At 37.7% G+C, this 27934-nt stretch overlaps 1 protein-coding gene across 1 annotated transcript; it reads right to left on the bottom strand.

Annotated features, from left to right (window-relative positions):
- Positions 1 to 1217: 1217 nt before the first annotated feature.
- sesn4 (sestrin 4) lies at positions 1218 to 27528 on the bottom strand. Its single transcript, XM_051649941.1, has 9 exons — positions 27365 to 27528; positions 10057 to 10254; positions 9373 to 9555; positions 8821 to 9066; positions 7308 to 7419; positions 7018 to 7142; positions 6559 to 6725; positions 5087 to 5231; positions 1218 to 4480 (listed from the first exon to the last, which is right to left on the bottom strand). Exons 1-9 carry the CDS (start codon positions 27428 to 27430, stop codon positions 4391 to 4393), a joined length of 1332 nt encoding a protein of 443 aa, XP_051505901.1. The 5' UTR covers positions 27431 to 27528; the 3' UTR covers positions 1218 to 4390.
- Between the last annotated feature and the right edge of the window lie 406 nt (positions 27529 to 27934).

The raw sequence follows: 27934 nt of genomic DNA on the forward strand, positions 1-27934 counted from the left end.
TAATCAGTTTTGGATGAGAACAGACCAAAATATAACTCCTTTTTCATTATAAATCTTGACATCAGCAGCCTCCGTAGCGATCATGATTTCAAGCTCGATTACTCTTCCTAGTGCCATCTAGCGCTCTGCGCATACGTCAACAACTAGGAAGTATAATCAAGCTTGAAATAATGATTGTGCCTATAGCTTGCAATGGCAAGATGTACAGTAAAATGTACGTTTTGGTCTGTTTTTTGCTTCAGAAAACACAGATTAAACCACTGGAGTCATATGGATTACTTTTATGCCGCCTTTATGTCCTTTTAGGAGCTTCAAAATGTTGGTCACCATTCCCTTGCATTATATGGACCTACAGAGCTGAAATATTCTTCTAAATATCTTAATTTGTGCTCAGCAGAAGAAAGAAAGTCATACACCTCTGGGATGGCATGAGGGTGAATAAAAGATTTTTGGGTGAACTATTCCTTTAAAGGAATTTTACAGATTCAGACGAGCCTCGACAGCGTTTACGGCATAATGTTGATTACCACAAAAATAAATTTTGACTTATCCCTTTTTTATCCTACATTAAAATTATACGTTAACATGATTTTAGTGTAATAAAGTTAGGGATTTACCGGCGCTGACCAGATTACAGGGTTTACCTGCAATACATCGCCATGACGAATAACTTTGCACAGATACAGTTGGTTAGCAACTATATCACACTTAAATCATGCAGACGCCTATAATATTTACATATTATGGCTATTCTGTTGAAACAGTGAGTATTTTAATGTTTATGGATGTACAGGCCTCATTCACTTCCAATATTACTGTAACTGCTATTTTTGTTCTTTTTTATTTATTTATTTTTAATAAATGAGGTAAGAAATTATTTTTGAGGCAAATAATATTTATATTAATAAAATAATAATATAAAAATATTTTATTCCACCAGTCTACTATTGTAAATTCTCTTAAGGTCTATTTTCTCAAATAGAGTATGGAGATTTACCACTAGATGGAATGATTGCACCATATGTCTCAAACACCATAATTAAAACTTGACTCAAGTATCTCAGTGATTTGTATTCCAAATGGCCAGATTTGACTAAATCTTTTTACACAAACCACATTCATTGAGGAATTAATTTTAACCATGATGTTCATTTACCAAATCTCAATGCATTTTCCTTTTGAACTTAAACTTAAACAAAAACAAGACAAGACACAAATACGATAGTGCATATCTTTATAGAAAAAATAAGCTTTCACATTTCAAAACTTTTTTACTTGTTTTTTCAGTTTTTTCTTTTTTCTTTTTTTTTTCCTTCTTTTGGTCATTTTATTTTTATAATTCCTACATTTACGTGGTAAATAAACATTTTGGCATTAGCCATGCTTGCTGAGGCACTGTCCTTAACATCTTCCAGCTGAGGTGGTGGGGACAGTCTGGAGGTCTCCACAGATTGCAATTCAAGAATTTAGGACAGCCCTGCTTAAGGCAGAATGGCCATTCTGCAGTCCTATCCTGCTCCAGAAAGCCTCTCCATGGAGTAGTTTGTTAGTCCTAGGTGTCCATTACGGTCAGTCAGCTTTGATGATGAATGCTTTCGACTGACTCCTCTTCCTTTATATTAAATTACTGTTAATATAGTAGCATGAGGCTTAGTTCTTAGACTAAAGTCCAGTTTAGCCATTCTGATGAGATATCACATAACTCATCAGTAATCAAAAGGCACCATGCTCTCAGTACAGACTGCAGCTCCTGTATAACTCACGTTCTGTACACATTTCTGCAGTTTACATACCTTGCTTCCAAATGCCCAACAATATAATATTAGTGGACTATTGGAATGCTACTCCAACATAATAATGGAACCTTGCAACCATCACCCTTCCTCAAAAAAGACAAGACACTTGAAAAGAAACAAAAAGTAGTAATGCAATGTTTTAAAACACACATAACAAACCATAGGTGGTGCACAAGCCGTTTTGTCAACTGTAATTACGCAACAATACCACCACCCTGACTTTAACACAGTACAGGTAATTGGCCTTTCCCACAAATCTGAACATTTTATAAATTCAGGGCATCACTGGACGAATGCCTCTTCAAGCCATTTGTCAAAAACAAGAGCTGATAAGAGGCAATGTGCCACAATAGTAGGGTGCAAAAGGTTCAGTGCAGGTAAAATATGTGCAGGTCAGTTATAGGAAGGATAGACCTTTTCACCTAAGAAAGACAGAGTTGACAAAACATTTTTGTTCTGTAGTTTTGTCAGAATAAAAGTCCTTCATTTGATCTACACCAGCCAGTCAACATTAAAAATAAAAATTCTAAGCTTATTCTAAACTCCTTACTCCTCACATACATCACAAGGTGAATTTCTATTTTTACAAGGTACTTTTTTTCTTTTTTTTTTTAAACAATTCCCAATTGTGGCAGATTAATTTCTCATGAATGAAGGTCTATAAACCTAAAGGTATATAAACTATACCCTTTACTAATCCTGGACATGCCAGCACAATATTTATTAGTGCTTCTCACTGATTTCTGGTCCTTCGACTGAAACCATTCAGTGGGCTAATTATTTACGGTCTCTCATGAATTAAAGGAATATTCCGGGTTTAATACAAGTTAAGCTCAATCGATAGTATTTGTGGTGTAATGTTGATTACACCAAAAATTATTTAGACTCGTCCCTCCTTTTCTTAAAAAAACACTGAGGTTACAGTGAGGCACTCAATGGAGGTGAATGGGGCCAATTTTTGGAGGGTTTAAAGGCAGAAATTTGAAGCTTGTAATTTTTTTAAAACCACTTAAATTAATTATGTTAAAACTGGTGCATTATTTGAGCTGTAAAGTTCATTTTTATAGTAGTTTTTGAGTTTACGGCATTATTTTATCATTGCAACAATGTTGTAATATTGGATATAATTACACAGAAAAGGTTAGTGATTTAAAGTAAAGCGATTTTCTCACACTAAAATCATGTTAACACCTTTATTATTTATGCATTGTGGCTATACTTTTAAAATAGTATTTTAATGTTTACGCATTGGCTCTATTCACTTCCACTGTAAGTGACTCACTGTAACCCAGATATTTGGAGGGATGAGTTGAAAGGAGGGAAGAGTCAAAATTATTTTTGTGGTAATCAACATAATGCCACAAATGCTGTTGATTGCGCTCAACTTGTATTGAACTCAGAATATTCCTTTTAAGTCCAACTTTTAGATTTTTTTTTAAAACTGTTTTCCACACATGCTACTTATACCAAACTATCAGGCATTGTATGGGACTGTTCATTTGGACAGTCCATATAGAGCTGGTAAAACCGATTGTTTGCCCTAAAAAACAAACACTGAAAACACTATGACAACAAAGTACATTTACAACTTGAAGTAATTAAGAAAATGCAATCCTTTTCATTGTATTGCATCTCTCAAATGTAGATCTTAAAGCTTGTTTTGTTGCTGCGGAGATGAATCTGATGAATAATTAGACCAGGTGTTATGGATCCTATAAATGTCACATAAATCTTTATAGCACCCATTCGACAGGCTCGATTCATGTGGAAGATTCCGGCAAATATAAATGCGAATCAATTTGAACAGGTGAAACACAGTACTTAGACTACTTGTTGTGAGCTGAACAAAGCCACAGTCTAAAGCTTATTGATATATTGATAGATACTGTCTTAAAAGTGCTATTTAAAAAGAAAGTAACAGCCATTTAACCTTTTCCTACCCTTTTTTAAATGTTGCTCTGATCTCACCGCTCAACATTCAAATGAAACATCTGGAAGCTATGTTAAGTAATCGCATTTGTCCACTCACTCATTCTCTGTAAACAGTGACTCAAATTGGCTTAGACCTTTTTGAAAAAAGCTTCCAAATTTGATATCTCGGAAACAACCAGTTGGACACTTCTCTCTCACAAGTCAATCAACTGAACAGCAACAGCAAAAACAAACACACAAGCAAACAAAATAGGAAAATATTAATAACAACTGAATAAAAATAATTGCACATTAACCATCTGGGATCAAGATACTAAAAAGGACAGGTAGAAAAAGAAAAGTATACTCACAAAAGGACAACTATAGAAATAAATGAAGTAGGGGAAAGACATGCAAATGACAGTAGATGTGAGATCAATTGCTTTGCACCCTTCTTCCTAAAGTTTCACCTTTGGCAAAGAACAGTTTCACAGCAGTACCTTATGTCACACCAGTAAACTCAGCAAATGTCACAGAGACAACATAAACAGAGAAGGAGAGGCAACTCTAACATTGTCTCTACTTGTATCTCTTTGTCGTCTGTGATTTTCCTCTCTGTACCATGTGATTGTGTACAATGCAATTGTGTACACTCCCCTTCTGTGGCGTTGAACGCTTGTGTCCTATGCGATCATGTACTGGGTGATGGCTCTGAGTGCATAAAGTAGCTCGGCCTGCAGACGTGCCTCCATCACCAACAAATTTACATGGACCTAAAAGAGTGAGAAGGAGAAAAGAAAAACAACAGAATGATTTGTATTAACACTCTATTATGAAATTTCATCCATTTAAAGAAATAGTTCACCCAAAAATTAAACTTCTGTCATCATTTAACCACCCTCCTGATGAACACAGAATGAGTTATAACAGAAAGTCCAAGTTGTTCTTTTCCATACAGTGAAAGGTGAATGGTGACCATTAGTGTCAAGCAAGTATTTCAAGGCAAGCTTTTCAGTGAATAACAAATTTTAGTTTGTTTTTCACAAAGAGCTACTTCATTGATTCAGAAGACTTAAAATAGAGTTCAAGAGCCATTTGGCCTACTTGTTTGATGCTTTTATGCTGCTTTTTTGTCCTTTTCTGACAGACTCTGGTCACTATCAACTTTCATTTTATGGAAGAGAGCAGCATGAACATTCTTCAAACTACTCCTTTTGTGTTCCACTTCAGAAAAAGTCCTACAGGTTTGGAACAAAATGAGGGTCAGTAAGTGATGACAGAATTTGTATTTTAGGGTGAATTTATCCCTTTAAGTAGAAGGTGTATAGGGCATTACAGAACACATTTTCATAGGAAAGCAGAATAATAAAGAAAACAACCTTATCTGAAGCTTTGACAGGGGTCCAGGAGAGTGGGCATAAAGGGGTCTTGGAGGAGTCAGGGTAGCACGCCACAGCTTTTATGTAAAGTTTCAGCCCACGCTCCAGTAACCGGTTAACTTCGCCATAATCATAATCATCGTATCTGCGGACAAACAAGTTGATGTTAGTATTTTATTTTGACTTCTTGCTTTTTCAGCCAGTTCATATATATCGAATGAGTCAAAGAAAAATGTATCTCAGAGTGTGTGTTATATGGAGGCCCTGACAGAAAACATAATTTAGCATTTTCTGCACTTTTGGGGAATGGATTTAAACATGGTAAAATGTGCTGTACAGAGCTGAGAGTACTACACTCTTATTAGTATCTGAAAGCATAAGCATATTAGCCAAAAAAATTAATTACTATGCAAGAAGCGGGGAATTGTGTAGAGCCCTTCAGTTTAGAGCGGAGCATAAAATGAACTATTAAAATTACATTTCATTTTATTTCATGTTTCATTGACATTAGCTATGTTTCCATCCAAGTTGCATATTTAATATATGAGAAAAACCCTAATGTCGCAAAAACAATGTGCGAATAAAGCCACGTTTCCATACCATGTATTCAAAAGAACAAAATCATAAATTCTGGTGTGACTCTTTTATTAATAAATTACTAGCTGTTTAGTGCATGCAGACAAAACACTCTAGAAGCACTTGTTTCATGTCTGGGAGCAACAGCACATGAGCACTATGTTTGTGTGTTTCTCCTTCCTTATCTTTGAAGTGCGGATCTACAACATATTTTTCAAAAGTGTCAATAAACCTGCTCTTCGGCACAGTTCAAGTTTGTATTAGACTTATTTGCTCTGCAAACTCATTGCAGGCTTTGGATTTTCAGGACATCATTATTTTTTGTTTTATTATTGATATTCAGATTGGTGCGCTGGTTAGTCAAGTTATGAACAAGTTATTCAGTCAAATGACTGTTTTGACACGCATCTTGTATTCCTAATAAATTCAATAGGAGTTTATTCGCGAAATGCTTTTCCATCATAGTTAATGCGCATTTCTTCTTACCGAATAAAAAACCTCAAGTGAGCATATATGTTTTTATGCGCATTTTAGAGATTTAATTTGCATTTTGGTGCTTCCATCCAGTAATTTTTATGCAATATCCCAAATTGTGCATAAAAATATGTGGATGGGAACACATATTGGCTGCCTGATACTTTCCACCAACCAGATACTCTATGTGGCCAAAAGTTTGTGGACACCCCCTTTAAATGAACATGTTTAGACATTCTAGAAGAATGGAAGATGTTATAGCAGCAATGAGTGGGATTAATCCCTATGGTTTTGAAATTAAATATTCAAAAAGCACCTATGAATGTTGGTGTTCAGTTGTCCACAAACTTCTGGACACATACTGTTCAAACTGAAACAAACACCAAACCATGAATCAGAGAACTAGAGCAAGCTAATGGTACCTTATTCCATAGAAACAATGAATGTAGTTCCAGATGGCTCTTTTGAGATCAGGGCTGTGGGGGAAAGGGAGGGAGGCCACGTTGCGGAAGCGCTCATCTAACAAGTGCCCTATATCGGAGTAGAGCCTGTTCACCAGCGAGAAGCCGTGATCCTCCCACGAATAGTCCTGCACATGTAAAATAACAATAAAAACACTGTTCAAACCATCAACTCAACCAAACTCTTTTGGGGATTTTTTATAGGAGGGACATATGATTCCTATTCAAATAAAATCTTAATGAGAGGGCACTTGAATTATATGGACATTTATGAGGACTTGCCAGCAGCACAAAGTTAACTTTTAAGGTTTCAAGAGTAAAGTCAAGTGCTGACAGTCTTAAGGGAGGGCGCAAGCCATAATTCTAACCCTTAGTGGCCCATTTGGTAGGTGACACCCAATGCAGAGTGTCTGTCCCCACCTGCACCCGGAATACTTGGAAATGGTCCTCCTCCCGTCTGGCAAATTCTTGGTAGCCAAATTCTGGATCTGTGACAAAGCGGGAGGGGTCTGCTGAGCACATCATCTCCTCCTCGTCCTCCACATCTAAAATGGGGTTGCATTCAAGAAAGAGTGGTGTTACGAAAGAGTGGCAGTAAGTTTCCACAAGGGACACTTGGGTAAAAATAACTCTGAACATTCATCCCAATACAAAATTACTCTTCCTGTTTACAACAACATTGGGAATGACACACTGGCTTAAAAACGTACCTGATTGTGGGAGTGTCTGTGAATGGAGTCGATCTCCTTTTCGTTCCTTCTCCTCCTGTGTTTTTTGTATTTGTTCTCGATTGGAAGCGAGCTCACAGCTGGAGTCTAGAGACTTTAAAAAAAAAAAAAAAAATGGAGCACCGTTAAAATGCATTCCAAGAAGTCAAATATGTGTGTTTGCAGACTGCTGTACAAAATATTGCACATTTCATCAAGGCAGTTAAATGAGTACATTTGGTATGATTAATAATAAAAAAATACTATATGAACGCATTCACGCAAATCAATTCATGCCCCCATTTGCTTTAACCCTTAAATGCATACCTCAAGACTTTAGTGACCCAGCACCCCATTGCATTCCCTGTACCTCATCTATATATATATATATATATATATATATATATATATATATATATATATATATATATATATATATATATATTATATATATATATTTTATGATGGCTTAAGTACCAAAAGTATATAGGGTCATTATAGACCCTAGGTATGTAAGAGTGTCGGGGTTGATTTGTATTTATTTTTTTTGTTTTCACTTCCATAAATTACATTTGTATGATTATTTCATATCTATGCAAGTTTACTATCACATGCTATCTATTTCTTTGTTTATTACAAGAGAAATGAGTACTATATTCATACAAATAAATACTATATCATGTTGATTTTCTGTGCAACAATGGTGAATTATCGGTATCCCATATGCTTGTACACATACAACTTATACATGCTATTTGTTACTCAAGGTGGTGCTGTTGTTTCAGTGATTGACTTAATTTACATTTGACATTGAAATTTGATGAAGCAGCAAAGTGGAAGTAAACTATAGCAAGTACAACAAGTATGAATTAGCTATTGTCATTTGAGTGTACTACTGAAATTATGCAAGTTGAGCATCTATTTAGGCTCAATAAGTGCCTGAGAAAATATGTAAGATTGTTTGGTCAAATTCCAATGCATTAAAGTGTTAAAATCGATAAAATCTGCTTTTCTCCCAATTTGGAATGCCCAATTCCCACTACTTAGTAGGTCCTCGTGGTGGCGCGGCTACACACCTCAATCCGAGTGGCGGAGGACAAGTCTCAGTTGCCTCCGCTTCTGAGAACATCAATCCGCACATCTTTTCACGTGGCTCGTTGTGCATGACACCGCGGAGACTCTGCATGTGGAGGCTCATGCTACTCTTCGTGTTCCACGCACAACTTACCACGCACCCCATTGAGAGCGAGAACCACTAATCGTGACCACGAGGACGTTACCCCATGTGACTCTACCCTCCCTAGCAACCGGGCCAATTTGGTTGCTTAGGAGACCTGGCCAGAGTCACTCAGCACCCCCTGGATTTAAACTCGTGACCCCAGGTGTGGTAGTCAGCGTCAATACTTGCTGAGCTACCCAGGCCCACTTAAAATCTGCTTTTAAATCCAAACCTTAACCAAGAGTCTAAAAAATATCCTTTGACAACTGAATCTGCCAGGTGAGCGATCATCCATACCCTTCGCCGTGGTGTCTTCTCTGTTGGTCCAGCGGGGGCTGATGATAAGGCTGTGTTGCCATTGGCAGCATCACAGAGACAGAAGCCAGGGGGCGTGCCGTGAGGCACTCTGGGAGAGGGAGTGCTGTCTGAGTCAGAACCAGAACCAAAAACAAAACTGCAAAGAGAGTGACAGTGGGCCAGCAGAACAACCGCCTGAACCAGCTCGGCCATAGACAAGCAATGCTCTCCTGTCTTAAGCAGAGCCTGAAACACATGAAAGAGCAACGATACAACACTATTTATATTCAAGGCATTTAACAAAAAGTGCTTTAGCCCAACACATGAAAACCATTGCGATCAACAGATGGCAGGCATGCATTTTAGAACGTTATCTGCTAGAAAAACAAATAACTAGAGCAAATAAACCTAATATTATATAATACAACTGTATTATGTTTGTTTTAGCGGAGGAATATGTTTCAGTGATATATGAGAGCTTATGGGACACTAAATTTCTCATGTAAACAGTGGTTACTGTAAACATGACTCCTTTAGTTTCATTTCAATTACCTGTATATGTGAGCATGCCGTGAGCCAAGGTTGATGGGCCAGGACCTTATTGATGTGGTCAAGGTGCCGTAGACGTGGGGGCGCAGCCTCTAGCCCCTGAAGCCATAAGGGGTCACCTCCCACACGCAGGAACTGAGCCGAGTGCAGAGAAACCAAGTACCTACAGTGATGCCGCGCTGCAGCCTGAAACACAAACACAAAGACCTTTATCTACCTGAGGAAATTCTGTGCACTCATTCAAAAATCTTTAAGGCCTCATATGATCAAGTTTGACCATGAAATGGAAATTTGTAGCTTTTAATCCAATCTGTTAGGCTTGGAGGTCATCTTTATGTTGACATACTCCTTAACTCCTCAGTTTTGACAAAATAAACTTTTAGCAATTACAATTTACAAGGACACACAAACACACAAAAATGATTCATCTTGCACTCCATTTTTTTTTTTTTTTGTCCCTTTACCTAATAACCACCTTCCTCTTACTAGCAACAGCATGAAGCAAATCATGTTTCATGGTTCTATTTAAAAAAGGAAAGTAATGAGGCCTCTGATGTATTGGGAAGAAAACTGCACTCAAAGCCATTAATTTGGTCTTTAACATCTGCTTCAAATAGCATAAATATTTTAATATTATTTGCACCTGTTATTGCAGAAAACATGTAAATAAGACCCATCTATACTTACCATGATGGCAATGTAGTGGCGGTAGTTCAGGGGCAAAGGGCCATCCATATAGAGGATGTAGTGTTGGGTGCGCAGGAAACTCTCCAGGTACTGTGGGTGAGAGGCCATCTGCTGAGACACCGTGTCCAGACGCCCCCTGTTGACCAGAGCCTTCATACACAACAGGGAAGCACGTTCTTTCTCAGAGTTCACCATCACCTGTTAGGGGGAGAACAGTGTGATGAGAATTGTTTCCTTACAAAAAGGAGATAAAAATGGCAAACAAAAACAATAAACCACACCAAAGATATCTTTATAGAATCTCATTTTTCATTTATTTGATGCATATTTTGATCTTTTACAACCCTGCAATTCAACAATTATGATTTAAAAACAACACCACAATGCTCATTTTCAAGGTGATGACATCACAATGCTGTATTTTCCCAAAATCTGTTCAGCTGTGGTTGCAAAAAAGTACATTACAGAAACATTCCTGTCTCTTGCATTAGTGTCAGTGAATCTCAAAGAAACCAGCTTAAAATAACAGATGTACGAATGCTAGCAGCATTCCTAAAATATTTCCCAAAACAGAAAAAAGGAAAGGTAGCAAACAAACACAGCCTCTGCCATGGGACCTTTTGGCATGTCGTGGGCCAATAATAGACATTCTATACTAAGAGCAGGTCACAGTAGTTTTGACCTCCTTCAGTATACTGACTAGACAGATGTCTGTTGACCTGAATCTCCCACTTTCACACCTCAAGAGGCTTTAAATACATCCCAATTATAAAAACGGCAACCATCCTCAGACACAGCTTGGGAGTTGTCACTAAATCGTACTCATTTAGCAAAAGAAGTATATTTTAGACTATTAGACACCTTGTGGAAAGGAAATAGGTGTAAATGTGGCATTTCTGAAGCCCTCATTTAATCTGCCTTGAGATGAGACATATGCTGATTCATGCTTTTGTGCCTGTAAATGCTGACTGTGAAGGCCAAGCAAGGACCTGTGGATGTGCCCTTGCCCTGCTTTGTGTCTGACTGTGGGATTATGTAAATCCTGCCCACTCCCCTCCTGTTTCTGACAACGTCACTCAAAACACACCGACTCACAGAGAAAGAGTGGTGGCACCAGAAGAAATAGGGGATAGGAGTAGTGACAGAACAAAGAATAAAATGGACAGTTGAAATCAGTTGCCCACCAGCCACAGTGGAGGGTGAATGCCCAATTTTACCAGCTTCTTTGATATACACATATACATACATACATACATACACACATACACAGCTCTGGAAAAAATTAAGAGACTACTGCAAAATTATCAGTTTCTCTTGATATACTATTTATAGGTATGTGTTTGAGTAAAATGAACATTTTTGTTTCATTCTATAAAGTACTGACAACATTTCTCCCAAACTCCAAATAAAAATATTGTCATTTAAAGCATTTATTTGCAGAAAATGACAACTGGTCAAAATAATAAAAAAGATGCAGTGTTTTCAGACCTTGAATAATGCAAAGCAAGCAAGTTCATATTCATTTTTAAATAAAACAATACTAATGTTTTATCTTAGGAAGAGTGCAGAAATCAATATTTGGTGGATTAACCCTTATTTTTAATCACAGCTTTTATGCATCTTGGCATGCTCTCTACCAGTCTTTGACATTGCTGTTGGGTGACTTTATGCCACTCCTGGCAAAAAAAATTCAAGCAGCTTGGCTTTGTTTGATGGCTTGTGATCACCCATCGTCCTCTTGATCACATTTCAGAGGTTTTCAATGGGGTTCAGGTCTGGAGATCGGGCTGGCCATGACAGGGTCTTGATCTGGTGGTCCTCCATCCACACCTTGATTGACCTGGCTGTGCAGTATGGAGAATTGTCCTGCTTGAAAAACCAATCCTCAGAGTTGAGGAACATTGTCAGAGCAGAAGGAAGCATGTTTTCTTCCTGGATAACCTTGTACATGGCTTGATTCATGTGTCCTTCACAAAAACAAATCTGCCCGATTCCAGCCTTGCTGAAGCACCCCCAGATCAGCGATCCTCCACCAAATCTCACAGTGGGTGCGAGACACTGTGGCTTGAAGCCCTCTCCAGGTCTCCGTCTAACCATTAGACGACCAGGTGGAGGATCGGTGATAGTTTATACCTATAACTATTTTTATGCATGGCCATGTATTAATGGTGACCACTAAAATATACACTTTCTATTAAATATTCGTATTAATTTTAACCTAAAATCTTGAAGTTGATTGAAACGTGTTAGGCTAATCGACACTGAATCGACAAAATTGAAATGGATGGAGTAAAGCAAAAAAAATAAATAAATAAATAATGTATTCATAGTCTTTCATCAAAATGCAATAATGTTTTCCCCCTTTAAAACAACCTGTCTTTTCTGCTGGTGTGACCAAAGCTGAGTGGGCAGGGTAAAAGTTATTAACCAATAATATCATAGCCTACTTTTTACGATCAAATCAAATCCTGATGGATGAAAAGACTGCGAGATGGCAGTTGCATAGATAAGAAAGAAATACCATTCCTAAGTGAGAGATCTCTCTGCTTTACTTATGCAGGACATCATAAACATCCCTCCAGACAGGTTCCTCAAGTATACCTACATAAAAGTGTATGAACTTAAACCTTAAACCTGCAAATATTTGTTTCTTAACCCGATTTAACAGGCATATCCATTCAATGGACAATTTTTCAACAAAATGGAGCATGGAGTGGAATTTTACATGTACTGTGTCGATACACTGAGGTGCAGACAGTGGTTTGTGCTCTATTTGGAAAACATGTCAGGCTAACCTATGTTTTTCGAAGGTTTTTAAATGTCAGAAACTCAACATTTAATATTAAGACAATTAAAATCACACTGCAGCTAGCCGACGGCTTGTTTTAAGAGGCAGTGTACTGTTGGCAAAAGATGTGTGATGAAATAAGAACAAAGACACTGACCCACTTTCTTCTATCAAGGAAAAAATATCCATGTCAGGCTGGCATTGAAAGCTGCATTATGTTTCTGCGTGAGAGGCAGCTGTCTTGTCAGAGTCGAGGTTTGCAAACCATGTGCAAGCAAAACATACCACACAAAGTACTGTGAACTTAAATTACAGTAACCTAGAAAGTAAGGCATTTTGAAATACACCTTGGATCTATGGCATGTAGGCTAGATATCTTAGGCCTGTTTTTAAACAAAATCCATAGACATTTTTTGGATATCAGGAGTATTTTGATATTGAAGGCTATGGTAACCAAGAAAATTATTGTTAAAAACTGAATGATTTTCATGATGTTCTGTTCTGTTAATGGTTCTTGAACGAGCATTCTTCCACCAATGTGGACAGGACATCATGCTAAAATACTCTGACTGCATTTCATGTCCTACAATTCAGCAACACTTCAACACCACTACTGAATCAACAGAGCTAAACATACAGCGTGACCAGTATAGTTCAATTGCTGAAGGAATAACCCTTTTGAACCGATTCTTTTGAATCCACACCGCGAAACCGACAGCGTGACCAGTAAAGTCAGATTTCTGGATGAATGACTCTAAAGCCCCGTATCCATGCAGAAACTTTATCGCTTGATGTCGCTAGTCTCTGTACTGTGAAGTCACCAGTGGGCGTTCCTACTGCTGTCGCTCTTATGTTCTTGGTGGACTGTATGTCTGGCCATGTCTTTTGAAAATATAAATCACAGAAGAGGCATTTTGCTAGTAAAACTAAGATTTCATTCTAATTTGACAAGGAATCAGTTTTCTTGTCCCTAAAGTTTACATTCTGCAGGGGAGTGTGTTTTTATATGAACTGCAGCAGTGCTCTATGCATCATAACATTAATAAGACGAACAAACTATCAATGTACGAATCAAATTCACTAAGACTGTCGACCATTTCTTTTCCACACACCATTTTTTCATTATATCCATGTTTGTTGTTATAGACAAATCATATAGAACAGTGAAATCGATCACAGAAACTTCTTTATCTTGCCTGCAATCAACTCCATTATCTCAAAGGAGATGGATGACATGAGTTCTACTGACACCCTCTTCAATTCTATTGGTTGTCGTTCCCGAAAGTCGCTCCTCATTTGCATCAATTTATACTTTTCTCAACTTTGTCCTGTCGCTCGCCACACCCACTTCTAGTCGTCAGAGGTCGCTGTCGCTCGCATTGTCGGAAGTCGCCATCTCTCATTGACAATGAATGAGATGAGGTCGCTTTGTCGCTGAAAGTTGCTTAATGTGTGTACTGGGATTTATGAGCTGATTCTTTTGAATCTACAGCCCGAAACATTCAGTATGACAACTGTAGTCCGATTCTACAAACCAATGACTCTTATGAACCGGTCCTTTTGAAGCCAGGGCTCGACATTAAGCATTGTCATGTGCTTGTCCTTCGGACAAGTAAATTGGTCATTCACTTGTCCGAGTAAAAAAGTTACTTGTCCAGAGACAAAAACAACAGAAAGGATGCAAGAAAGAAAAAAAAGAAAAGCCTCCATCGTCATCATTTACACCTAATAGGGATTAAGAACACAGTGCAGAAAGACTGTAAATCATTACTCACCCTCAAGCCTGTATGAATTTCTCTCTTCTGAGGAACACAAAATTAGATTTTTGTCAGAATGTTAGTCACAATCACTATTCAATGTCATTGCATCTTTTTTTTTTTTCTTCCATAAAATAAAAGTGAATTGAGACTGATACTAACATTCTCTTAACATCTTTTGAGTTCCACAGAATATATAAGTCAGACAGGTTTGGAACAACATAAATGCAAGTAATGATGACAGAATTTTTGGTAACACTTTACAATAAGGTTCCACTCATTAACATTAGATAATGCATTAGCTATCTTGAACTAACAATGAACAATATTTTACTGCATTTATCAATCTTAGTGAATGTTAGTTACTAAAAAAATACAATTGTTCATTGTATTTCATTGTTAGTGCATGAACTAATGTTAACATATCCAGTACAATTTTTTATTTTAAATGTATGAAAATGTATTAATATACTGTATGTTGGAATTAGCATTAACCAAGATTAATAAATTATATAAAAGTGGTGTTTATTGTTAGTTCATGTTAGCTGATGTAGTTAACTTATGTTAACAAATGGAACCTTTTTGTTTTGGGGGGGGGTGGGGGGGTAAATCATCTCTGAGAGTACAAGTCAATTCTCACCAGCTGCATTAAAAATGGCTGTCTAATATTGACAAAATGCATTGAAAATATTAACAGATAAAATCCTGAGAGAACCTTGCTTCTAAATCAGTTATGTTGTATATTCAAAACAGATACAGTTGAAATCAGAAGTTTACATACACTTAGTTTGAAGTCATTAAAACTCATTTTTTAACCACTCCACAGATTTCATATTGGCAAACTATAGTTTTGGCAAGTCGTTTAGGACATCTACTTTGTGCATGACATGAGTAATTTTTCCAACAATTGTTTACAGACAGATTGTTTCACTTTTAATTGACTATATCACAATTCCAGTGGGTCAGAAGTTTACATATACTAAGCTAACTGTGCCTTTAAGCAGCTTGGATAATTCCAGAAAAGGATGTCAAACCTTTAGACAATTAGCCAATTAGCTTCTGATAGGAGGTGTACTGAACTGGAGGTGTACCTGTGGATGTATTTTAAGGCCTACCTTCAAACTCAGTGCCTCTTTGCTTTAGTGCTGCAACTAACGATTAATTTGATAATCGATTAATTTAATGATTATTAGAACAATTATTCCACTATTCGGTGATTATTGCAACGATTAATCATTAGCTCTTAACCGATAATTCAGCTTGTGCCCCAATTTAAAAGGTTGTATTAAACGTGCTTACTAACAATAAAGAGGACAAAATCATCTTTTAAAAAAATGCCTCTAAAAGATATTCACTGAATTAAAGGGAAAAAATACTTTAAGTTTAATTCAGTAAAGAAATTCACTGCAAAAAAAAAAAAAAAAAAAAAACTATTGCTATCAAGTGTTTTTGTCTTGTTTTCATGGTCTAAAAATCCTTAAAACCAGATACATTTACTTGAGAAGCAACATAAGATATTTAGACTTACTTTAACAGAATGTACCTTAAATATAAGTGTATTTTGTTTATAGGTATATTTTTTATACTTCGAGTGCAGTAAAGACAAATTATACTTGTATTCAAGATATATTCTCTAAAAGCAAGTCTAAATATCTTATATGCTGCTTCTCAGGTGAATGCATCTCTTTTTAAAGGATTTTTAGATATTTAAATATATTTGTATTTTTAAAATTATATTCAACATTCTCAGATAATAAAAAAAAAATATCTTCTGCAGTATAGCTGCTAAAGAAAAAGTATGTTGTTTTAAAGGAGTTAGATATTTATATTGGAAAACGAGCCAAAACAAAAACTAATCAAAAATGTATTTTGTTGCAGTGTATAATGGGGCAAAGACTGCCCTCTCTCACCTTTCTGTTCACTTCAATCCATCTTTAACTCACAAAAAAATAAAATAAAACTATTTTATTAATAAAGCTGCATATTGCCAATTTTCTTCACGATAAGCAATGCACAGTGACATATATTATGATTCAATAAGTCTCGAGCCTTCACGTTATAATCAAGCTGCATTAAGCATGCGCGCTTGAGGGACGAGCAACCCCGCGACAGAGTGTGCCTCAGCTGGGTGCAGTTTCAATCTCTCCCCCTTAGATCGGGACATTCACGCAACTCATAGAAAAGGCGCTGACCACACAGAGAAATGGCAGTTTCAGAGTTTGTCGTTATATACATGATCTACTTCAGTATTATTTGAACTTTTATAAAGCTATGATGCATTAAATATAACTGCATTAAAGATGTAACGCCAGGTGTTTCCTTTAAAGACGCTCGACACGCAAGTTTTGCTTCAGCGGAGCGGCAGCTCCAGCTCCACAATGAGAGTGCTTCTGTATTTACATATTTTGTATTTTTGCATTATAATTCCCTGATACTTTGTGATCTACATCACCTGAAGCTGTTTGGAAAGTTTAGAGCGCATCTGGACTGTGAGCTGTGTAATTCTTCCTCTCCTCAGTCAGGCGCGAACTGCAGAGCTGCTCTCACGCATCATCATTAGAGTTTAATGTGATCTCATGTTACGTACAACGAAACGACTATTCGACAATAAAAATTTTGATCGACAATTTTTTTACTGTCGACGTTGTCGATGCCATCGACTAATCATTTCAGCCCTACTTTGCTTGACATCATGGGAAAATCAAAAGAAATCAGCCAAGACCTCAGAAAAAAAATTTAGTAATAAAATTTACTGATTCACATGGCAGGGAAAATACCTTGGATACATACATTAGATGGATATCTAGAAAGATGAGAGATGTAACGGGTGCATAAGTCTGTTTTAAGCATTTCTCTTTACTCTACAGATGGTATCATTACACAAAGCTCAACCTGGCCAAGACTGAACCCCTTGTGATCCCGGCCAGCACGTCTGTTGACCACAACCTCACCTATTCATCTTGGTTCAACTACACTAACAACAACCAGGACAGCCCAGAACCTGGGAGTTGTGGTAGATGACCAGCTTTACTTCACTGCCCAGTGTTGATGTATCTCAACAACCGCCCGGTCTTGCAGATTCACGCTTTACAACATCAGGAAAATCAAACCTTTTACTGTCTGAATATGCTGCACAGCTCCTGGTACAAGCTTTGGTCATTTCAAGACTGGACTACTATAAAGCTCTGTTGGCCAGCCTCCCAGCTAGCACAATTAAGCCACTGCAGATGGTCTAGAACGCAGCAGTGCGTCTGGTCTTCAATCAGCCAAAGAGGGCTCATCCTCCTCTTGATTTCACTCCACTGGTTACCTGTAGCTGCCCACACTAAATTCAAGGCTTTGACTCTGGCCTCCAGGACAGCCAATGTAACAGCACATTCTTACTTCAATTCACTTCTCCAAGTCCCAACTCGCTCTCTGCGGTCAATGAATGAGGGGCGCCTGGTTGTCCTGTCGCAAAGAGTCACAACGTCTATTTCATGATCATTCGCGTTCTCTGTTCCTCTATGGTGGAATGAGCTTCCAACCTCCACATGATCTGCTGAAACCATCTCAGCATTCAAGAACCAGCTCAAAACACATCAATTCTGCAAGCAATTAACCTATCCACACTTAATGCATTTAAAATTCCTTGTCTATCTCTTTTTTCTACGCTAGCTTCTATACTACTTCAGCCACTTTGAAAAGCTGGCAGTGTGATACTGCAGATACAGTTGAATTTTGTATAGCAAATTGCTTGCTATGTTCCTCATTTGTAAGTCGCTTTGGATAAAAGTGTCTGCTAAATGACTAAATGTAAATGTTAAAATACAGCATGACCAGTGTAGTCTGATTCCCATACAAATGGCTCTCATGAGCTGGTTCTTTTGATTCTACATCGCAAACCATACAGCACTTATTCCTAAATGAAGGACTCTTTTTAGTAAATGAAACACTATGAACCGCAAGTCATTTATTTTGTCATGTCTGTGCGGTGATGGGGCGGGCCGAGCAATATCTGTGGAGAGCAAGGCAGAGAGAGTGAGTATGGTAAGGATTGACACCTGTGAGAAATCACCTCTAACAGCTATTTTGTTTTGCAGTGAGAGCGGAGAGGGATTTAAAAGGGCAATCAAGACCGCCGGAGGGGAGAGAGTGTTGCACGCAGCAGTGTGCTCGTGTGTGGTCATTGTGTTGAAGCTGAAAAGCATTCTTTAAGTTTGTGTGAGAAATAAAGACACACAATGGATTGTTATCTGTCTCCCGCTTGAGGTTAGCGTCCTATCAACCTTGTCGGCAAACATACTGCTGTTCCCTACTAATGCAGCATCTAGTCAACAAATTAATTTTGTTGTCAGTTTTCTATAAAAAAATTTAAAAAAAAACAACATTAACATGTTCAAATACATTTATTTGTAATGCTACCATTTTAGCACATTAGTCAAATACTATAAATGGATGAGCCCAATTTTAAACGGAGAGCAATTTTCATTAGGCTTTAAAAACGGCATATTAATTAGTGGGAAGAAAACCCTTAACGGAAAAAAATACTGACTCCATTGATTCGTTCTTTTGGGAATGGTAGTGTTTTTTAGAAGGAAGCGTTGATAGAATTTTTTTTCCTTTCTCCCTGGTTGTAGCCTTTTTATTATAAGTGTTGGGGCTGTTTGCAACGAACGCACATTTGCGTCCATCAGTGGTGTTTTTCAATTGTTTTCCAATGTGATTATGCTCTAATTGGACCTCTTTGACAGCTGACAGCTTGTCAGTTTAAAAAGAACTTCAAAACGCATCTCAATACACCTGCATTTTGTTTGTGGCATCTTGCATTGTTTTAGCTCAAGGGTGAGTTCTGCACCAAGCCCATTATCAGCATGAACGAATGTATGTTTCCCATTAAAGAGTGACATCTACCGTGGAAAGGCAATGAGCCATGTTACCCACTGCTAGCAAACGTGGCAAAAAACATTTGTGCATTTGCGCAACAAGCTCCGGCAGGGAATTAAGTGACCCCCCCCCCCCCCATAATCACTGCTCATGTTTGAAATCAAGCTGCTTTGGATTATTGTGTAGGTAGGCTATTGAACAATGAAAATTACACCAAGTGTTCTCACTTACACAAGGAATTTTTTTGGTGATAGGAGAAACAAGTGCACACAGAACATTACAGTGAGACACAGAATATAAAACAATGTAAGAGTATAAACAGACATACAAATAATAGGACATATAACAGAATGGTGAATGTACATGTGCAAGTGCAATGTATGTGCAAGGTAGGGGTATGTATTAGGGGTGTAACGGTTTTAGGGACACAGTTTCGTTACGGTTCGTTATTTGTTATGTTCAGAAAAAAAGAATATTACTGCCAAATCCAAAGTAAAAATATTCTATTTGGTAACAGACACTTCAAGAGATTTGCTCTCACTACAAATCACCATGGTTTTACTACAGTAACCATAGTTTAACCAAGGTATTTGTAGTAAAATCATAGTAACCACAAAATTAACATGGGGTTACTGTCATGGTTACAATACTATAGTAAAATCAAGGTTACTATATGGAAACTACAGTATTACTGTTGTAAAACAATGGTTAATTGTATCAAAACTATGATTTCTGCCAAGAAATCAATGGTGACAACAGTCATTGTTACTTCAGTCATGGCTACTACAATATTACTATAGTAAAACCATGGTTACTGTATGTCTGCTACAGTATTACTGAATAAAACCATGGTTAATTTTCGTTAGTGTCCTTAACAAATTTTTTCCCCCTAATTACTAACTCAACATTTAACTTAATAGCTGCATTTATGCTGCATGGATCAACATAAAGTGCATTTCATACTCAACTCAACATATATTCAACATTCGGAAGCTGTACATCACTATAGAATGAATAACCTTGCTGTTAAAATGTATGCTAGAAGGGATGTCGTAACACAACATGAGTGTTTTAATCATACGTGGCATTCCCACATCTTCATCAATTGAGTAGGGCAACATAACTTTGGCAATGAACACTCCAAGCACTTTAGTTATTGTTAAATGTCTGTCCGAACTAGCACTGAGTTCCTTAAAGACGGAAGGGAGTGTGTCTGTGTGTAGTTTCGGGCTCACCTGCGGCTCTGTGTGTGCTGTGCGCCATCTATCCTCAGGTGATGTCAGCGTAAATAAATAATCAAAGATCGATGTATTACCAGTATATGGCACTCATGTCAAGCAATGTTTGCAAACAGTGCCTGTTTTGTAAAGGTTTTATTACCATCGCTGTTGTGATTGACTGCAAAAAAAAAAAAGTTCCCAGACAGGAGACTTGAATAACGCAGAGGCTTCTATCTTGCGGCTTGTTTTCTCAGCTAGCCGTTTTCAACTTCACACTACAAAGTGTGCAGAAATGTGATGTCATCAACTGATTTAACATACTTACAGTTAATAGTACAGCTTCTCTCTATAGAAAGTTGACCCATGTGAAACAGGCAGAGCTTGTCTACAGAGCCATACAGGTGCATTAGCGGAGGTTATAACTGCGCATGTCTATTTGGCCCTTTATTTTCTTTGCCAAAGTGTATGATCCAGATGCGTCATTAAACTTGAGATGAACCGTGGTGCAAATGCTTCCCGAACCATGGGTGGCGAACCGTACAGTTCGTTTTTTTACTGAGAACCGTTACAGCCCTAGTATGTATAGTTACTGAATTAAATATGTGAATTTACATATGTACATGAGATTTGCATTTACATTATTGCACATTGGGGGAGTCCTGAGGCAGTTTAAATTGTTCATGTGGAAAATGGCCTGAGGGTAAAAACTGTTCTTGTGCCTGGATGTCCTGGCACTCAGTTAAAAACTGTAGCGCCAGCCAGAGGGCAACAGTTCAAACAGGGAGTGGGCAGGGTGTGTGGGGTCCAGAGTTATTCTACCTGCATCTTATGCACCAAATCTTATTAGTTTTTAATTATTATTGTGATTTTGGATGAGCAATAAACTGCATGTGGGATTTTATTCATTTTGGACTCTTGTAACCTCTATAGCTGGGTTTCCATAGAAATGTTCAAATTTTTCAAGCGCATTTCTAAACATTTGACTAAAGAAATTATGAATAGTTGCATGTTTCCATCCACTACGTCATACGCACTATCTTGAGGGAGCCTACCTTGTCTTAATGGAGCAACTAAATTACCTCCTTGCTTCAGGGAGTTTTTTTGCAGGAAGCTATTGTACCTCGTTTTATTAAATGCTGCCAGGATACGCCACAGAATATGTATAACATCTGATATAATGAGGGCTGATATGGATGCGATACCCATACGCCGCCAGTCTTTGCATACATGGAAACGCCCGCACTAAAGACTGTTCTGGCAGATTGTGAGGACCCACTTTAAAGACCAGCTGTGGATTAAACACTTCCAAATGACAAGGGCTATGCATGAAGAATTGTGTGCCAAGGTGGGACCTTTCGTTCACAAAAAGCTATCGCACACTCATAACACGTGCACTAATGGTCAAAACACGTCATCGTTATGTGAATAAACTGTTTCCGTCACCTTAATGCGCATTTTAACTATTGTGAAACTCTAGAAAATCCACCTCCTCTTAGCGTATGAAATTTGATGCGAATTTTGAGTTTATTCGCATATCAAGCGTTTCCATTCAGGATTTCTTATGCGCAATTTGAAAATGAGCATAAAAATTGTTGGATGGAAACAGCTCATGTCTGTGCCTGTCATAGCGAGCAAAGACTATGATTTTTTTTTTCTTTTTTTAAATTTTAAAATCGGTAAAAACATTAATCGGTTATCGCCATTTTCGTTATCGGTATCTGCAAAATCCACTATCGTCAACCTCTAATATGTATCCGAGTTATGCACATTAGTAGTTAAATTGACTGAAACAACTGTGACTTTGCCTTTTACCAATTTTTTTTGTATTTTTTCTATTTTGAATACATTATTGAGGAGGCTCAGCCATCCTTGCCTTGTAAATGCACAGCAGTTGACGTATATTAGGCACTGGGCGCATTTTATTTTGTGATTTGATTAACTTGCCTGTAGTGCTATTATCATCCATTCCACATGTTAGCCTTTCAGCAGGTAAAGACACTTTTTCCATGGGCAGACCGCTATATCCTATTTCTGTGATGCAAACAGAGAGCAGCTGAAGTGAGATCAGGCGGCAAAACAAAGCACAAATCCACTCAAAAGTTATTCACAAGATCCCAACTCACTGTCCCGAATATGCTGCATGTGTCTCATGTCAGCAGAGGGAGTGCCCCGCCACCTGCAGCTCCCGAGAATGTTGCTGCCCTGTGCCACTGCCTGTAGCGCCTATGTCAGGATACGCCCGTTTGAATAAAATTTAATGTTTAATATTAAGAAAATATAGTCAACCAAGGTCATGTAGTATATGAGCAATGGCTACAAGTCAAATAGTCACATAGGGATAGGTCATTTATACAGTACTAATATGTTAAGGTCAGTCTTTAAACAACATATCAAACACTATTCTCCAGTGGGACTAGTACGGGTGCACTTTCCCTTATAGACAGATCACATGTCTCTGAGTCTGTTAGCAATGCCCAAAACTCCTCAGCAGTGATGCAGAAAAACAGGCAACCATAAATACAGAAAAATTCAACATCCAATCGTGGTTCAATACGAAGAGTTAAGTTCATGTGGCACGTATCGACAGCCACGCACAAAACATGAGAATCGCAAGGGAAGTCTGTATCCACTGAGAGAAAATATTGCAATTAACAACTAATGAAACTTCAGAGGGAAATTAGAGACTAATGCAAGTCATATGAAACAGTCAGATGCGCACACACACACACACACACACACACACACACAAACACAGACACAGCTCACTGAAACACTGCAGTAGGTCTACAGAAGTTTTTTTTTAATTTTTTAAACAAAGCTGTGAAGAACAAAGGACACTGGTTTAGTGTTCGACTGTTCGTTATAAGGTGTAGAAAACAAGTTCATAAATAACAGTAGCACAGACCATGGTCATTTTCAACAGTGTATGGTTATTTTGAAACTCTGGCAATTTTCTGTCAATACAGGATGCCTCATCAGCACCCATAACATGCACCGACATGTCTTTACCAACAGTCAACACGAAACAGGAAGTTAGTCTCATATCCTCTTGGCGAGTCCCTCTAAAATTCAGCCGAAATGTCATTTATTGGGTAAACATGCCACTTTACGTTTTTTGGCAATTATGACTCCTGTTTCTTTGAACAATGACCGCATCTCTGGCCTCTACTTAATAATTAATTCATACTTAAATTGACTTTAGATTGACATACAGTATGTTAATATACTACATAAAGCAGCATTATTGGGTGATGTTAAAGATAAAGTGTATGATGATGTGCCTTTCCATGAACAAACAAAACAGTGTTTGCATTTATTTGCATCTTCTTTAGCATTGAGATTTGAATGACTTCATTGACATACGATTGAGGAAAAGAGGCCCCCGAGTGAAGTGCACAACAAATTGTCATCATACACCCAAACAAAAGTTCTAAGAAATCTTACATAGGGGAAAAGAGACAAATATAACCAAACTACTAGTCTCTTGTCATTTGAAGATGGTCTAAACATGAGGCACTGAGTGGTTGGGGGATTCAGTTCAGGGACTGAATCCAGAATAAGACCAAGACGTGATATTCAATCTGCATTCTGAGAAGGCCTAGAGGTGTCTATCCTTGACAAGCCCAAATGTCCGTCCCCTACTACACAAACCCATCTCTCTCCCTCTCTACAAAGGGAACACTATTTCAGCTTGCCAACCTGGTAGCCAGGAAGAACAAAACAACCAGCTGCACCTCACTGGGGGTTGGACTGAAACAAGCCCGGCAGCAAACACACACAAACACGCCAAGCCACACATGGATACAGTCGAACAGCCGGGAAGACAGACAGTGTGACATACAGAGGTTTGCGTATGACAGCCACACACTTAAATACGTCTGAAGACTGAGTATTGATTAGCCTGGAAGTGAATGGGGCCAATCTGTAAACTAAAATTAGAGGTAGACCGATATATCGGTTTTACAGCTTAATCGGAGCCGATAGTTGCTTTTTGGAACTATCTGTTTTCTGCAAAAATCAATGCTGATAGTTTTCCAAAGTTTTTTTCTGAAAATCATGCCTCATATAGACCATTGTGATGGAGCCATGTCTTCATCATTTCAAAATAATAGTCTCCGGTATGCACCCAATCTTCTTTTTTCTGATTATTACTGTGATTTTTGTTGAAAAATAAACTACATCTGGGAATTTATATATTTTGGACTCTGGCCTCAATGTCTGTGCCGACTAAGAAAATGTAAACGTTCTATAAATCTATTTTAAAAACTTTCGTCTGATTAATTGGTTATCGGCCTTTTCCACTACCGATAGCTAAGGTGTCGGCAAAATCCACTATCGGTCGACCTCTAGATAAAATATGCGCTATTTCAAAAGTATAGCCACAAGACGTAAACAATATGCATGTTAACATGATTTTAGTGTGATAAAATCACTTACTAACCTTTTCTGTGTTAAGTTATAGCCAATTTTACAACTTTGTTGCCATGATGATGTAAACAAACCCTAAAATGACTGTAAAAAATTACGATTTAAACAACTTTACAGCTCAAATAATACTTGAGTTTTAACAGAAGTATTAATGTAAGAGCTTTTATAAAATTAATTAATTAATTAAAATTAATAATAAAGCTTCACATTTCTAAATTTTAACCCTCCAAAAATGGGCCCCATTCATTTCCATTGTAAGTGCCTCACAGTAACTTAAATTTTTGCTTTTTTTAAAGAAAAAGAGGGATGAGCCTAAATATTTTTTTGTGGTAATCAACATTATGCCACAAATGCTGTTGATTGAGCTTAACTTGTATTGAGCACGGAATATTGTTTTAAGAACATATCCCCCTTCCTCCCTTTACATAAGCTAGACTAACTGATTTGTACTGAATAACAAAATCCTTAGACCCATTCTGCCACACCACTCTGACAAGGTATGCCTAAAGTCAAGACAGGTATTCAGAAACATACTTTCTGTGCTCATCCTTGTTCTAAGGACTGGTGAAAGACATTAGAGGAACTCTGGACGACATACCATGCCATTGCATATCTTACCTATAGATATTTCAATGAAGAATATCTCTAAAAAAAAGGACTACACGTTGCTGAGGAAAAAGGGATGTTTATAAGCCTGGAGGATTTTTCGTGGGCAGGCAAATGAGAGCATATTTCTGAGAAATGTTTATATGATACATTCCTCTTTTGTTCTCCTGAATGCAGAGCAACACTGTCCCAACAGCGGCCCCTTCAGGTTGGTGAAGGTACGACAGGCGAATGAGAAGAAAAACAACTTTGATTGGCAGTACATCAGCATCACACCACACACAAACGGAAGAAAGAGAAGCAGTCGAGACCAAGTAGCTAACCGTAAAATAATGTTAATAAATGGCCAATCGTCGCTTCAAGTTCTAAATACAGTCGTATCACATCAAATGGTTGCATCTATCACAGGGCTTTTGTGTGTACAGTGAAAATGTGTACGACAGCGCCACAATTTAAGGACATATTTACCACAAGTGCTTAGAAATCACAATTAAAAATGAGTATATAAAGGAAAACAACTCCAGTTAGTTAAATAAACACGTTTCTATTTCGACCCTACACATAATACTGATTCATCTGCATTGGTCATGTATGCACAAAATTAAAGATTCATCTGACAAAGGGCTATTACGTTTATCAGATGTGACGGATAGTGACAGACCCACAAAACTTCATTTCAGCATGCCAGTATGTATAAGACAAGCTTCGAGAATTGAGCTCTTGGTATGGAGAGTTTGAAATCATAAATGAAATCCATAATAATGGCTTTGCAATCCCACTGTCTGCAGTGACTAAACTGAAATGTTAAAGGTCTCCAGCATTAGGTTTTTCAAATGCATACCTTTACAAGTGGACAATATGATGGTTGTAATATGACAATGTGAAACAATAGGCATCTGAACCCAGCTGAAGTAGGAACTGAGAATATACACGGACAATGGGCTTATAAACCTTATTTTAATCTTTGCTATAAATGCAATGTATTTGCACAGCTTTTCGTTGCATAAAATGCGAAATGAGATAAGCAAAACACGTTAGAGGTTTAGTGTTATGAGAGTTAAAGACTGGCTTACGTTACAGATTAATTCAGCCAATAAAAGCTGATAAACAGCACAAAAGTCCTGAAGTCTAAATCAAGTTAACCATAATTTTAAACTTAGTAATCACTATTTATTGTCAAACATTAGCTTTACATCAGGATTTTAAAAAATGAGCAATGAATTGGCTTTTGTGATAAGAATTGAACAGTCATAATCCATTGGTTGAAAAGTAGAGATCAAAATGACAACATCGAAAGATAAATAAGAATCTTAAAATGGGATGTTTCTGCAAATATATTTGAATCATGATGTTCACGTATGCTTGAAAATTACTTATGGCGACGAGTCTTTTCTTTCAAAGAGAGACTCTAGTCATACGTATTCAAAGCTGACAAGGGTTACAAAAACAATGACATATCTATGCGTTTTACGAGCGTTTTAAACATAAACAAATGAATGAATGAATGAATGCAACAGAAAAGAGTTTCGATGTTTCTAACTGTCAACTTTGAAACTTCCCCGCGAGCTCAACAGTCTAGATACGGTTACAGTTTACTCTGAAAAATGCGCAGATAATTTCTTCACCTTGGTATTAATTGTTACCTGGTTTTGGACAAACTGGCACTGTGTTCCAAGGCGATAATCCATGTTTTTCGTGCAGATGATCATTTTCTTCCCTGTTAGTGCATGAATGCGGCTCCGCTGGCTGTCTCGGTTCTTCTTACCGACTCGCTAACAAAGGCCAAGCCGCTATGAGATCTACATGTCCGGGCATTCAGCTGCATTGTCACTGGGTGAAAAACCAGTTGACTGACATACCCACAGTTGAACGCGTCCAATCAGAGAGCTAGGAAGGTGGGGCCTGGGGAGAAATGGCCAATCACCTTCCAGAGTTGGGACATGTGAGCCAATGAGCGGTGTCATGTGGTGGAAAAGTACCTGTCTGTTAACCACGTTAAGCCCTCCCACTTGCATGACGCAAGGCAACCTGACAAACTGATTAGAATATCACACCGTCTTTATGAGGATACAAATTTGATTTGAATAATGTATTTGACCGTGACAGGTTTGTTTGAAGGAGTTTTAAAGTAGAAGCTGCATATGTAGCTTCTGCCATCTAGGTCTTTTGGAATAAAGATGTCTAAAAATGTCCTATCCACAGTTTTCCTGAGC

Source organism: Myxocyprinus asiaticus, chromosome 22, assembly GCF_019703515.2.
Source record: "Myxocyprinus asiaticus isolate MX2 ecotype Aquarium Trade chromosome 22, UBuf_Myxa_2, whole genome shotgun sequence".
Lineage (NCBI taxonomy): Eukaryota > Metazoa > Chordata > Actinopteri > Cypriniformes > Catostomidae > Myxocyprinus > Myxocyprinus asiaticus.

What these genes read in the sequence shown, in the direction of transcription:
- sesn4 (XM_051649941.1), bottom strand. Translation starts at nt 27,430, where the DNA reads ATGATCATCTGCACGAAAAACATGGATTATCGCCTTGGAACACAGTGC. An exon ending in CGGCATGCTCACATATACAG is followed by an intron (nt 9,067 to 9,372) that starts GTAATTGAAATG and finishes CATGTGTTTCAG; the next exon opens with GCTCTGCTTAAGACAGGAGA. An exon ending in CATTGTTTCTATGGAATAAG is followed by an intron (nt 5,232 to 6,558) that starts GTACCATTAGCT and finishes GTTTGTCCGCAG; the next exon opens with ATACGATGATTATGATTATG.